This window comes from Aythya fuligula, chromosome 15, assembly GCF_009819795.1.
Source record: "Aythya fuligula isolate bAytFul2 chromosome 15, bAytFul2.pri, whole genome shotgun sequence".
Taxonomy (NCBI): domain Eukaryota; kingdom Metazoa; phylum Chordata; class Aves; order Anseriformes; family Anatidae; genus Aythya; species Aythya fuligula.
In genome coordinates this window covers 17510723-17526728 of record NC_045573.1, presented here as the reverse complement: position 1 = coordinate 17526728, position 16006 = coordinate 17510723, and the positions used below count along the sequence as shown (strand labels likewise).

Here is a 16006-nt window from a genome sequence, read left to right as displayed (position 1 = left end):
CAAGTTTTTAGTCCATAAAAAAAATAAAGCCAGGAGAGACAGAAGCACCAGAAACAGCACACAAAAGCCTATACAAAGCATCATGGTTTAGGAGATCTGTCACTTGTTTGATGCAAAGGATAAGCATGAGAATCAAAATTAATTATAATTTATTATCTGAAACGTAAAACACAAACTGAAGAAAAAAATCCCCTCCTCATCAGGTAGAAATTAATCTCAAATGAAAAGCAAAAAATTTCAAAGACGTTATATTTTTTTTAACCTCAGAAACACTTACAAAAAGCCAGCTAATAAATAATTTAGGCAGATGCTTTTAGGAAACCCATTCACAGCTAAATGGTTCCAACAATGGGATATTGAGCTAACAGAAGCTGTTTTATACCAAAGCAATTGTTTCAGCTTGAGAATTCAAGCAAAGAGGTCACTTTATTATTCATTTATACTGAATATTTATTCAATTCTTTTGATTAGTTTTTGAACAGCTGCATAAATCTTGCAACATCTTACTGCTATACTGCTAGACAAACAGGTCAACATGACTCAGTAAATCAGAAACTGGTTAAAATTTCCAAAGCACAGCACACATCGGTTATGTAAAACTAGCACTTGCACAGTAAATACAGGCTAGCGCACAGTTTGGGGAACTGAATATAGCTCTTAAGAACTGAGAAATCCTGGCACTAATTGTGTCCAAATGGAAGCAGTAACTTGACCAATCACACCTGTGGAACCATCTGAGATCTTTTTGCATTCATTTATTCCACTCATCAAATTTCAGGAGTGTCTTACATGTATTTCATTGAAACAAAAGTCTGACTGCACCCATGCACTCACCTAGGGTTTTTTTTTGTTTGTTGCTTTTGTGTGTTTTAATGATGTTTTTAAAATACATGTATTTATCTCAGATTGACCATAGAGACCAACACAGCTGCCTTAGGACAGTTTTCCTACAGGGCAGGGCTCAACCTGAGGGCCTTCAGAATTCTCATTTTTGGGAGGAAGAGTCCTCACACAGGGACAAGCAATATTGCATCAAGACTCTGCCCCTTCCCACCTACCAGCAACATTCTCCCCTGCCATCCTGTCTCAGTCTAGTATGGAACCAACCACCACCTTTTCTTTTCTGTTCTTCCTTCCCGTGACTCAGATGGAAAGTGAGAACAGTTGTGGAAGAGACGGCTTCTTGTAGGGGCAGGATGTTTGATTTAAGAGAGGGACTTGGGCTCCCATCTCTGGAATGGAGGAGATGGGTAGCTTACAAGCAAGCAACAGATTGGCCCCAAACCCTGAAACAGTCCTCCCCTATCTTTTATTGTCCCTTCTTAGTCTTTGCCCATTCACATCACCACACCTTCCATTTCCTTCACCATCTGCATGCCAGCTGTCCGCTCCCAAAGAACCTGCTCTGGCATTATCACACCCAGCTGGGCATGTTGATTGGCACAGCCTACAGCAGCAGCACAGATACACTGTAACTGGGACACGAGACCATCACAACTTCAGTGCCACCTTTATATACCAAACTCATTGTATGAGTAATCACAGATGTCAACATTTTTTTTTTTAATTTATTTTTTTTTTTAACACCTACAAGGATGAAAAAAGAAAAAGGCAGAAGAGGAAAGTTTGTAACGTACAAACCAACTGTATCAACTGGCTATCCTGAGCACACCCATGCAGGGGTGCCTGCGAATCAGCCTTCAAATGATCTGCTGTTCAATTTTATAACTGCACATTATTTCAGTCCAATATTCAGTATTTGAATTACTGCTGCAACTGAAAAATAAGGATACTTTCCAAATCTGAACGACATTTAAAAAAAATTGGTAGGCATCCAATCAGTTAACACTCCATCCAGATTATTATAGAACAAATCAGATTTTCATAATTTTTCCCACACATTCTCCTCATTAAAAGGATTCAAAACAAATCTGAATTTTATTTTTTTTTTTTACAGTGTTTAAACTCATATCTGAGGCCAAATCTAACCACCCTATAAATATGGGGAAACTTCCACACATCCATCATGTTCTCATTTCATTTATTTTCCATAAATGTTTTTGTTGCACGTGTTACATGTATTAATACCAACTCAAAGCCAGAAGCAACTCTTAAGAGGTAAGCATAAACATATGTCTGCAGCAACATCTTGCTTTGTATCACATTGTTTGACAGCTCTGATGTTGTTTGTTTTTTTTTGTTTGTTTGTTTTGTTTTATAGTCCAGAAGATGCAGACATATTTATATAAACAGGTTCAAAACAGGCCACATCATTAGTTTTTCCTAGGTTCTTTACCTAAACACAGCCCACTAAATCACGAGGACGAGTAGTGACTTTTATTGCCAAAGCCATTCATTAAAGAATTTTAAATCAGGAAATAGAATAACAGAATTGATTTTATGATTTATTTATTACAGCAAAAAACAAGAGACAAGCAATTTTACTGTAAAAATCGCACAGCTTTTTGGTAATTGAAGTTGCTGTAGTTTATCAGCTTGGCTGGCTGAATACTTTCAGTATATAAGATTTTACTAACCTGACTTCATAAAAATCTATGAAAACTATAATCACCTGAGCTTTCAAATAAATAACTTGTTTCCTAGCACATAGGCCACAGAACAAGCCTCCTAGTTTGTCAATGCATTAAAAAGAAAGACACAGGTGCCAGAAAGATTCAGTTTATATATTGTGGAAAGAACTGAATGTCTGCAGAATATCTATTTGCTGTAACAAAATGAACTTGAAAACAAAAAGAAATTGTGATGGTGGTGAATGTGTCTGAATGCTTGGCACACAATGGGCTATTAACTCAGTTGATAGTAGTGGGGAAGTTACTGTAGCACTATGTGTGTATACACGTACATGCACACAAGTATATATATAAAACTAATAGCCTTGGAAGTCGTGTCCAGAGAAACAAGCAAGCAGTTTGAAAAGGCGGTGGAAAATGTACAGAGAGAAAGTTGCTTTTGTGATTTACAGATATCCTGTACATGAAGGTATCAACTTAAAACCAGAAAAAAAAAAAAAATGTTGTAATTCACCACAAAGACAAATCCTTTTGGAAATGCAAAAAGGTGACACAATTCCAACCCTTCATTCAATTCTTTCTCAGCATATACCTCGCACATCGAGACCAAACTGAGTAAGATTAATCAGTCTGAAATAAAAAGTTGCAGACATTTCAGATAAGTTCCTACTTCACAAACATCATTTGCAAATACACAGCCCAGAGTACACTTCTACTGAACATAATTTAGATTAAGTCTAAACTTCTAACGTGCTCACTACTGCATGGCGTGCTGGTAGCACCGCTGACTATAATGCGGAGATGATGACATGCAAGGAGTGTCAGCAAGTTACACAGCTAGCTAAAAGAGGACCACTTTTGTTTTGACATAATTCTTTATTTGTAACTTCTCACTAGGAGTTATATGGCCCATTTGCCTAAATATAGGCTGGGTCAACAATGCTCTTTCTGCTATAGGGAGGCTGATGTACTCATAACTCTCTGCAGAGATAAGTATGTATGAGGAAGTATGATAAATACTCGGAGAATGTTAAAGAATTAGATAATAACGCAGTATTTATGCATCCTAAACCTGAAAGCTTCTTTATTTTAGCTTTGTAAGACAGATAATGGTGATCTCAGTGGGTTTTTCTACTGCTTTTTCTTTTTAGAACTTAAGTGTGGGAATTCACACAGAATAATTCTAAAGTGGGATAAGATTTCAGTCACTTAATCAAAAGTGTTATCTACACTGCTATTCTTACTGGCTCCACAGCATTTGACATGAGCATTTGAATAAATAAGGATGACACTCGTAGAACTATCATGTACAATGGTCTATTTCCAGTCATTGTTCTCAGCAGTAAGTTTATGGGTAGTTCCTCAATCCAGAAACCACTAAGGGCTCATGGATCCAAATACAGTCAACTAAATAAAAAATATCTGAAAAACAAACTGCTTTTCTTCATAACTGGAAGCAATACTTCCAGTAAATTCAGAGACATTTGTCACTTTTCATTTTTTTACCATGTGCATCTGAGCAGAGAAGTAATGTCAGACAGCCTTATGAAAGTTTGTAACTCACTACAATCTACAGGATCCTCATAACCCATGTAAACAGCCATATTAGCTTGCACCTCTTAAAAGCTTAAAACAAAAACAACCATAAACATGCTCAACTAAATCCAGTAATTCCAATCTTTTCAAGAGTCTGTTACCCCTCCTCAACCACAACAGTAGTCCATTCTTTGCCCTATATGCAAACATTACTACTATGCAATACTTGCCCCGGTCTCATTTCATTCTATACAAACCACTGCTACTAAAACCATTCTGTTTGCTACTAATTAGAATCAAGCAACTTGCTTTTTGCTCTGACCAAATAATTGTCCTCCTAAATCCTCCAGTTCTTGGCATTTTATTTAACCTCATGCTCATTGTTCCATTCAGCTCCGATTTTATTTACATTTATGCTCTCATTAGCCATTAAATGATACTTAACCCAATTACTACTATCTCCTCTCACTCCTCAGGTGCAAGAATCACCATCTGAATAGCTTTCCTAGCACCAGATACACCCTAGATTATCTTCTCATGCTTCTTTTGACTGGCATGTTAAAGCCAACTCTTTCCTATAGACAGTGTAAACAGAACAGACATGGATATGGAAACAGAATGAACACAGTAACTATAACAATTTATCCTTTACTGTGCAAAGCAAGTGGATAATCTGAACATGAGGTATGGTGTTCACTGATCTATACAATGTGAAATGGGATTATCTAATTCCCAAAGCATTTACAAATATATTTGGCTAATTCTTGATGCTTGCTCAAGAGTGTTACCTTGCACAATACTTAAGTAACATGTTACTATCTATAGTAATTATATGAATTAGGAACTCAGGTTTACAAGTTGTTTATACAGTCACGCAGTTTTTTCTTTAAAACTAACTCCTCTCCTAAAATCCAAAATATATAAATCTACTGAATAATGAAACAAGAAGCAATATGAAAAAATACAAAAACAACTTCCAAGAAAGTTAAACGTGCATTTCCTGTAGGTCTTATCTCCATTGATTTGTCTCAAAGCTAAGCTCAGCTCAAAAGTTCGAATGAAGATTAAAAAAAATCTGGAGACTTTGCATGTTTATTAATACACAAATTGTAGACACATTAGCATCCAGACTGAGTTATGAGATTTAAGTTATTTTACATGTGCTCTACAACACACAAAAAGGCTTTCTACTGCAGCTTTCACTTGCAAATGGAAAGAAATCAAACATGCATCAGTCCCACGGATATCTGGAGGCAAAAACAGATCATAAAAGTCCTGATAGTTTTGCTTTGTGCAGAGTGACAGTAAATAACTTTAAAAGAAAACAACACTGCATCAAGTGAAAAAAGTAGCCATACTCTACTTACAGGTTCGGCTCCTAGGAGGGTCATGGAAAACTGTCAACTAAATCCAGTTTGGGCTTGTTGTCTTTGCTGCAACACATGCAGGTAGTATGAGTTTTGTTCCTCCTAAAGGATCTGGACTAGCTCAGTGGCTTTGCCATTCGAATCGCAGACACTGTTAGCCTGGAGGATTTTACAAGAGATAGCTGAAGTCCTGGCTTAGTACTGAAGTAATTTCAGAAACACTTACCTATTTGTACTTGTTCTGGCTGGCTTAATGATACAAATGCTGATGTGTCATCTATCCACGACACCTGAATGTTACCTATAAAAAGCAAAAGAAATGGTTATGACCACAAAAAAAGAAGGTCTCAAAATTGGTCACGTATTTTATATGCTGGGCCATGGAAGACAAAATAGTCAACTAAGCATATTTTCAGCAGAGAATATCTTTTTTTGTCAACAGGAGTCCGTGGTAAAGGTGTATAATTACAAGCCTGGAACTGTTCAGAAAGCAGTGGCCATTAGGGCTGCATGTTCATTCTGTTTACTATTAAACCCTCTTAGTAAGGGCCAAAAGGAAAAACGTAAGAGATGCGTAACACCTTTCTGATCCTATAGGATTTCTGCTTCTTCATAGCTTCAGCTTCACCCCCCAGTCTTTTAGCAATTCAAGTAATCTTAGTGTTTTGGTTTTTTTTATTCCTCCTTCCACGTGTCCTGTATAATACTGAAACAAAAATTTGAAGCAATTTTGCTAGGAAATTTCAGCTCTGTACTGAGAAAAAGAACAGCTTTTTGGGTTTAAAAACCTCTCCATCCTTCAGAACTGCAACATCTCCTGAAGACACAGCATGGAATGGCTAAGTTATCACTCAGTTTCTTTCCTCATACAGACATGCAAGATAAGGGATTCCAGTAGAAGAATGGGGCATGGGGGTAGAAGATGGTTCACACAAGCGGAGAACTCTAGGTATTATAACACTCTAAATCATCAAAATCTGGTTTGTGCCATACTACACACAATTTCCTGGATGTGCAATGAAAACTTAATTTGAGTAAATACGAGGACAAATGCAACTGCGCACCTCATTTGGAAGCTGTTACCATGGAACAGTGACTGGAAAAACATTCCTCCACTCATCAAGCAGCAATTCCATTTCCGATTCCATTTTAATGTCACATTAGCACAAAAAGAGCTTACAAACAAGCAAAAGCATAAGCAAGGATTCTCATCCGAGACACAAGGACTTACTGTAGTCTGAAATCCCTTTACATCTCCTGTCCTTATCTAAGTGCTTTATTGTTTGTATACTTGTCGTGGTTCCGCTCGAGTGGGCAGCCGAGCTCCACCACAGCCGCTCTCTCACTCCCCCTCCTCAAAGAGGAACGGGGAGAAAATATGTGAAAAGGGGCTCAAGGGTTGAGATAAGGACGAGAAAATCACTCAGTAATTATTGTAACGGGCAAAACAAACTCGGCATAAGGAGATAGTAAGATTTATTGCCTATTACTAACAAGCTAGAGAAGTGAGAAAACAAAGGAAAAAGCAAACCAAAAGCACCTTCCCCCCCATCCACCCTCTTCCACCTCCTCCCCCCGAGCGGCGCTGGGGAACGGGGGAATGGGGGTTATGGTCAGTCTACAGCACTTCTTCTCTGCCGCTCCTTCTCGGTCACTCTCGTCCCCTGTGCTGTGGGGTCCCACCCACGGGATGCAGTCCTTGATGAACTGATCCGGCGTGGGCTTCCCACAGGCAGCAGCTCTTCCAGAACTGCTCCAGATATGGGTCCATACCACAGGGTCCGTCCCTCAGGAGAAAACTGCTCCAAACTGGCTCCCCTACGGGCAGCAGCTTCTGCCGGGTCACCTGCTCCTGCGTGGGCTCCTCTCCACGGGCTACAGGTCCGGCCCGGAATCTGCTCCGGCAGGGGTCTTCCACAGGTGGCAGCCTCCGTCGGTGCAGGCCCACCTGCTCCACCGTGGTCTCCTCCACGGGCTGCAGCATGGAACCCTGCTCCACCGTGGTACTCCATGGGCTGCAGGGGGACATCCTGCTTCACCATGGTCCTCACCACAGGCTGCAGGGGACTTCTGCTCCAGCGCCTGGAGCACCTCTCCCCCTCCCTCTACACTGACCTTGGCACCTGCAAGGCTGTTTCTCACTCCCTTGACTCTCCCGGCTGCTGTCTGGCGCAGCGTTTTTTCCCTGTCTTAAATATGCTCTCACAGAGGCGCAAAACAACATCGCTTATTGGCTCAGATCTGGAAAACAATGGGGCCCTTCCCAAACATGAGGCAGCTTCTAGATCTTTCTCACAGAAACCACCCCTATGGCTCCCTGCTACCAAAACCTTGCCACGTAAACCCACTACAATACTTCAGATACTGAAAATTGCTAGCACTTTTTTTCAGGGAGACTAAGGAAATCAAGTTTATATAATGTTACATCACTGTTCAACCTTCAGACATTACAAGGTTAAAAAAATGATGCAAACTGACTTAAAACGCTTTTTATTTTCAGATGTCTAATCTATTAAAATTTAATTTAATTACAGGTTACAAGGTTAGAGAAGTCTCTTCTGAAATCCAGCCAGATAATAAGCAGATTTTCTAATTATAAAAAATAAAAGCCTAGTTAGATTTAGTTTGCATGCTATACATCTGAGTAGCCAGCTATTTAGAACTTTAAGTTGTGATCATTTTGATCATTGCCAAAACCATACTCAAATCAGTATGGTTTCTGACATTTTCCTATATTAAAGAGCTAAGGCTGCTAGTAAGAGCAGCTTTCACTGAGAAGGCAAATGTTAGAATTTCTTTAAACACTTCATAAGGCAAATTTCTAATAATTCAGTCTTGAAAAACACAGGTCTTCACTGCCTATGGGTAAGGATCTTTACTCTATGGAGAACAAGATCTAGGCAACTTAACATTTCACAACATGGGAACTGCCGAAGCTGATTTAAAATTGCAGCTCAAAATTAGTGTATGTTTGATAGCTTTCTTTAAATATTAGAAACTACTGCAAAAATTACCGTTGCACTAAGGACATTGGCAACTTACTGCTCCAAATTTCTTTAAATATTGAGTCCTCCTTTTTTGCAAATTTTTCAAATTACAATTTTTTCTAATTACAATTTAAGATTTTTTTTTTTTTGAGACAGCTGACATATTCTTCCATAATTCTGCAAGACCTAAGCGCTGTCCAGATTCTGTCCCTCTCCTATATGGAAATTAATGAATTCCATTATCTATCTTGAGCAGACAACAAAAAAGACCAGAAAGAAAAATTATCCTGCATAACTTACAAATGTATCTATCCTTAGAATAAAACAGCACAGAGGATCAGCGATGGACCAAAAATCTCTTGAATGAATTTAGCTGATACCAAATGGACATCAGTGCCCATGTTTCCATTAAGTACCAATTAAAAATAAGTAAATAAAAATCAAATCTAATGATGGCACATGATTTCAGGATCAGACATTTATTCATTGCTACTGTAAGGCTGCTGCACTCTAAATGGCTTTGGTATTTTAGATAATTAAGGGTTTCAATACCTGCCAACATATCTTTATACTTACTATCTTTATACTTACATTTATTCAGTTTAAATATATAATTGTAAGAGCATGTCAAACATTAAAGAGCGAACACTGAGCTGCAGTCTAAAGAGAAGTGCAACAAATGGTCTTTCACAATTCTCCATGCTTAACAAACACTCTGTTCAGATATGTTGCCTTTTTATTTTTATTTTTTTTTTGTTAAGAAATAGGAATTTAAGAAACAAGATTGATAAATGAGGCCATCCAGAAGTATTGCTAGGTACTCAGTAAATATTGTGTATTTCAAAAGTATGGTGAAAGGACAAAACAGATCTGAAAAGCAAATGCATCTGTACTTGAAGTGCAATATTAAACAATCAACATAGTTGCATGCCAGCTTACTGCAAGGCTAATCCAAATAAGCAACATTCAGCAATGTAATAGAATACTTCTAGAATACTAAAATATTTCTCTCTAGAGAACTAAAACAGAAGATTTCTTCTTCTGCACTTTCATAATAGGTCAAATGCCTTCAATACTTTGAAATGACCACTGCTAGCTAAATGACCCTTGTCTATTTGCTACTACACTACTACAGGCAAAAGTCCCTTGCTAAAAAAAAGTTAATGTCAAATAAAGTATTAGAACTTGAAATAAAGAGATCTTCACCTAGCTAGATTAAAACCTGATTTGTTGCTTCTGAGATGAAGGTGGAAAGTAATGTGTGTGTTTGGGTTTTATTATTATTTTAAACAAATAAATTTTAAACCTTTCTATATAAATACATACAAATAAGCAAACAACATTAAAATCTATAGAATAAAATTATACTGTTAAATCATGTCATTCAGACAGGGTTTTCTTCATTTTTTTTGTACCACAATGATAAAAGGTACGGAAAGTCTTCTGTATAAGAGACTAAGTAAACTAGGATTCAGACTTAAGAGAAATTCTTAGAGAGATGCTCGTACATATTTATGGGGAAGATACAAGAACATAAACCATATGAAGGACATACAGGGGGAATTCACTATTTCGTTACTAAACAACTAAGACACATTTAATAAAATATGTGAAGTTTTAAAACGAAAGGCAGTTGTCACAGAGCAGTTAATATCATGTATAACTATTATACATTTCTAATCAGCTGCTACTTACAACTAAAGCCTCAGCACAGATATTAAAGATTATATGGATCTTCTTTAACAAAAAATAAAAAATTAAAAGAAATTAACACTCACTACTTCAGACAAAAGAAACTGCTGAATCTTTTATTCTGTGAAGAAGGCTTGAAGCCTATGTTAAATGCAAACATTAACTGAGAAGGGCTAACAGAGCTTCTACCTTTCTGGCTGGAAGACAGTACAAAGAAAGCAAGAACAGCTGAAGGAAATGTTGGCATGAGGAGGGGGAAGAAAGGCCAGAAATCCATAGAGGAATATAAGATTAAAATAAAAATAATACAAATAATAATAATAAAAAAACACTATACAAAGCTCAAATGTCTATATGAATGCGTGCTGTAGGAGAATACTTTGCATATACTGTGTGCTAGAAATTTTTGTTATACTATATTCATTACCTTTGAAGGGGATATTTTTCAAGTTTTTTTTTTTTTTATATATTTTATTCTTAAGCGGAGTTAAACAGGGAGATAAAAGTACAGGGGGAAACAAGAACAAGTATCATAGTGTATGGAACAAATCCAATTTTGAGATTCTATGATTCATTTTAAAAAGGTCATTTAAAACTCACATATGTAGTAGCTTGGACTACCAGCACAAGGTTTAAACACACAAAAGGACTGGTTACATTTAAAAGCAATTTATGCATTACAATTACTATGATTCCATGAACTACACTATACCAGTGTTCCCCTCTCTCTCAGAGAGAGATTACTCTCATACTCTCACAAAGTGTAATACAGGGGTTTGACTCCTGAAAGTACTTGTACAGTGAAATTACATTCACTCATGAGACTGTAAAAACATCTTGCATGAACAGGTATCCACTTGGTATGCATACAGTACTGAAAGACTTCAAAATCATGAGCAACCCTTCTAGAGTAGGGAATGTAAAATAGTACCAAGTTTGACACTGCAGTCCCTTCAGCTGTCTCACTGCTTTCATCGGAGAGTTAAAGGAAGATTACAACTCTGCTTCAATTTGTACTAGACTAAAACAAGTTCAAAATGATTTTTCTATAACATCAGATTAAGGTTGCTATTTAATTTAACAATTGATTTATAATTCAGGTAAAAGTTTAATTTAAAACCAGGTTCATTCAAATGGCATTGTAAATTGGGATAATTGATGTCTGTTGTAATTGGGGTAATTGATATCTGTTGCTGCCATGATTTTTGGCTTCTGGCAAGTCAACCTCACATCACCCCATACTCTGTGTCTCTGTCCAGCTACAGCTGAAAAAGCATGGGTGCTCTTAGAATTTTGGAAGATATCACCTGCAGTTTGCATGGCAATAAGACCTAAAATAAAATGTGAATTAAGCACTTTCCAAATACCATGAATTTGTAAATCCAGATCTGAAATCCATAAAAACTAGAGAAATAACACACAGCTCTGGAATCCGTAAAAACTAGAGAAATAACAATTTCAAAATTGTTCAATATTTCAGATGTGTAAGCCTGACACCTGGTGGTAGTGATACATACTCGCGTTTCATAACAGCACTGAAAAGAAGGAATTGTTAAAGTAAGTTACATAGCTGAGCCTTCAAAAGCCTATAGAAATAATACCAAACTGTACAGGTTCTTAATCCTGTAAGTCCACCTCTTGAAGAATCTCAGCACCTTTCTATATTCTAGACTTACCAAATGGGAATATTAAGTTCTATTCTGCATCATAATGGCATCATACTGCAGAGCAGATCAAGTCAGAAAGAAACAAGTCAATTTTTATACGTTCAGAGACCCTGCATAGAATACTGAATCATAATTATAGGTGAAGAAGAGACAAATGCTATTACTATGTAAATCAGAGTGGCAATCTACAGCAAGCCCAAGAGTAACAACAGATTATTCTGAAGGACTTCTATCCCTCTACTTGTAATTAAATATCCTTATGGTTAGCATAGTAATTTTGTCAGTGGAGGTTAGTTTCAGGCTTGCCCTGTATCTTTTTGCCAAACTGCAAACTGTGACTTAAGTCATTAAACATGGAAAATCAAACATTTTGAAACACCTACAGTATATACTGATCAAGTACTAGCCACAGCAATCTCTTCATTTGCTTTTCTCCAAAAGGGGAAAGGTCCGTTTCATAATACAGACAGAACCAGTTAGTCACTTTTCTACTTGCAAGACCAGAAGATGTCTTTTGAAGTATTACCTTACTTATCTGTAAGCAACTAGAAACTAGTCTACAATAAAAATCTTGGAAACAGCAACCAACATAAGGCTACAGACCTATGAAAGATCACTCCTGTTCTGTTTTAACAGCACAAGGCACAACCAATGCTTTCTGTTGCAAGAATTACATATCAAGAGATCAATGCTAGTTACAAAGGACCTCCATGTCCTTAAATTATATACACTATTACTTAGTAGAGGAGTAATAGGACTAGCCAGTTATTGATAGCTTTTGTTGTTATTGTTGTTTCCTCCAACTTGAATGGTGTTCACAGTATCGAAATCAAATTTTAAAGCTTGCTTGACTAAACACACGTAAGTTGCTGTTTTGCTTTAAGTACCCGATGGGATGAACCTTATTCCTCAGATCTTGATCTATCTTTCCCATTCCCTTCAGCCACCTATATAGTAAAACCTTAACTCCTCCCAGGAGACGCTATGAAAAAAAGGGTAAAAGGTCCACAGTAGGGAACAAGCACCAGGTAACAAAGATTTCTAAAGAGCAGGTCAGCAAGGCAGACATTTTCAACACATCACTACAAAACAAGTCCACAGGACACCATTCAAAATCACTAAAGATCAATTATCGTTGCCTATACTAGGAATAAATCTGCATCCACAAATTAAAAATAAACCCAGAGGTACTTGCTAACAAAAGAGGAAAAGAAAAGATGTAAGTAAGTATAGATCATATTACTCACCAAAGGCACTAAAAAGCTGGTAAAGGTCACTCGTCTTCCACTCTTTGGGAAAAGTAACATGAAGAACATGATCTCGTTTAGGCTGTACTGCAAAACAAGAAGTTACTTATTAGAATAAGAATTACCACTGGTATCTTTAGAAAACCCTAAAAGAAAAATTACCTAATATGGTCCCATAGCTTTAATTTTTTTATTATTATTTATTTTTTAAAGAAAACATGACAAGACTTATAAAACTACATCAGGCACTAGTGAAAACATGTTTGCAATTATGCATGAAGTAGATATACAGATAAGCTAGTACAAGGAATTGAGGCAGCATTTTGTGGGCAGTTTCTGCTGCATGTAATTCACATCTTTTGTGGCAAGTTCTAGGACAAAAAAAAAAAAAACATCCTCCTCGTGCTCTAACTCTAGTTTAAGCAAATCGTTAGCAATAATTCAATGATACCATTTTTCTGTCAATAAAAAAAACTTACTGTGAAACAATGTTCAATGTAGTTTTTTACATAACAGTAGGCACAAGCTAGAATATACACACTAACAGACTTCTTTAAATTAAAACTACACCAGGAGAGGCCAACCTCTAACAAAGAGGCACCAAATAAACCTCTGGTGTACATGATTTAATGCACCAATTTCTTAAAGGCAATTCAAGACATAACTACACACAACTATTCCCCAGGGTTTGGTACTGGGGCCAGTCCTCTTTGATCAATGATCTGGATGAGGGGATCAAGTGCAGCCTCAGTAAGTTTACAGACGACACCAAGTTAGGTGTGTGTGTCGATCTGCTTGAGGGTAGGAAGGCTCTGCAGGAGGATCTGGATAGGCTGGACTGAGGGGCTGAGGCCAACTGTATGAAGTTCAACAAGGCCAAGTGCCGGGTCCTGCACCTGGGGCGCAACAACCCCAAGCAGAGCTACAGGCTGGGAGATGAGTGGTTGGAAAGCTGCCTGGCAGAGAAGGACCTGAGAGTACTGGTGGATAGTTGGCTGAATATGAGCCAGCAGTGTGCTCAGGTGGCCAAGAAGGCCAACACCATCCTGGCTTGTATAAGAAGCAGTGTGGCCAGCAGGGCTAGGGAGGTGATCGTCCCCCTGTACTCAGCTCTGGTGAGGCCGCACTTCGAGTACTGTGTTCAGTTTTGGGCCCCTCGCTACAAGAAGGACATGGAGGTGCTTGAGCGAGTCCAGAGAAGGGCAACAAAGCTGGTGAGGGGTCTGGAGAACAAGTCTTATGAGGAGCAGCTGAGGGAGCTGGGATTGTTCAGCCTGGAGAAGCGGAGGCTCAGGAGCCACCTTATCGCTCTCTATAAGTACCTTAAAGGAGGCTGTAGCGAGGTGGGGATTGGTCTGTTCTCCCATGTGCCTGGGGACAGGATGAGGGGGAATGGGCTAAAGTTGTGCCAGGGGAGGTTTAGATTGGATATTAGGAAGAACTTTCCTGTGAGGTTTGTTAGGCACTGGAATGGGCTGCCCAGGGAAGTGGTGGATTCACCATCCCTGGAGGTCTTTAGAAGACGTTTAGATGTTGAACTTAGTGATATGGTTTATTGGAGGACTTGTTAGTGTTAGGTCACGGGTTGGACTCGATGATCTTGAAATCTCTTCCAATCTTGACAATTCTGTGATTCTGTGACAGAATTATATAAGATTTTTACTTAACCACAATGAAAAACACTCAGGAAAAGAGTCTCTCCTCTTTGGTATACAGATATGCGAGTGACTCACCACAGTGAATTTCACTCCTGAATCGTTTTTTGATATGAACTTCTCTAGTTTCTGATGTCATTTGTTCTCAGCATTAAAATAGGATAGTTTTTCACAGTGGACCTTACTCATAGTGCATACGTCCAAAAATCACTCCACCAACCACTTATTATTGCTATATTCAGGTTTCACGTGTACTTAACCCAATTATGCAAGGGCAAACCTGCTCGGTTTTATTGCCACATTTGGTTAAGATGCAACTTTGCACTGTTACTGAACAAAAGACTTGTGGACTGCTCACATCACAAATAACTAAGCATTAGTAATTACTGAAGTTTAATTTTGGCTGGTGGTTATAAACAAAGTTTGCTTAGCCTGGTATGTGCATTATAGCAAAACAGATGTATGTTTCTCTATTCCACCAACCAAGGTTTTCACTTTTGCATGAAATTGAGAACCATAGCTTTCAATAGTTAGTGTTTCCTGAATAGATGGCACAGATTTTAATAGGCTTTAGTTTTAAGCCTTCCCACTCACTTCTAAAATGCCCATATAATTTTTAATTCCCAAATAATTTTTGAACCCCTTGTGTAAAGTCAGTAGGACACAGCAGCTACTTGGAGGCCTGTAAAACAAAAGTTCCTAAAACAAACAAGGCATGGCAACAATACCAATTTCTAAGTGCATCTATTTTCTATGGAAATAATTGCAGAATAACTCAAGACAATGTCAAAATACTAAAAGAAATCTTCACAGAAGTTCCACTATGAACACACCAACAGGAAAAATTACAGTCCTAACTCAGCATCTCATGACTAAAATACTGAATGCTTAATGAAGTCAGTGGAAAATAGGTTTCAAAACTTTTGTGTTGAGTAGACTACCGATGTGGAGCAAAACCAAGTAAAGAGACCAATTTTTGAGCTGCCAAAATATGGAAGACCAGAACATGACCCTGTGGTATGTTGCAACGTATCTACTTGGTTGGTTAGTGAAATCCATGCAGCTTAGAAAAACATGAAGTGGTCACCTGTCTGATCATGGCAATTGAAATATAATTTAGAAGCAACTCACAAGTTGTGTAAGTGCTTTAACCCATTTCACTGAAAATGAGCCAGGCTAGTACGAGTTTGCTAGCAATTCCATGTCAACGAATTACAGGTTTTCATGAGCACCTCACCATCTGACTGGATGGAAGCAGAAGCAGCTAAAGAAAATAATCACTTCATGAGCACAAGTGAAGTCTTGTTGATTTAATCTACTACTT

General features: G+C 37.9%; 1 protein-coding gene across 6 annotated transcripts in view; it reads right to left on the bottom strand.

Moving 5' to 3' along the window:
- Nucleotides 1-16006, bottom strand: part of PARN (poly(A)-specific ribonuclease) — a 67031-nt gene that overhangs the window by 24565 nt on the left and 26460 nt on the right. For all 6 annotated transcript variants that reach the window (XM_032197269.1, XM_032197270.1, XM_032197273.1 and 3 more), the window contains 2 exons: nucleotides 13028-13114; nucleotides 5661-5735 (listed from right to left, as the gene is read on the bottom strand). In XM_032197269.1, the coding sequence (XP_032053160.1) occupies nucleotides 5661-5735; nucleotides 13028-13114 (162 nt within the window). The remainder of the gene's footprint in view (nucleotides 1-5660; nucleotides 5736-13027; nucleotides 13115-16006) is intronic.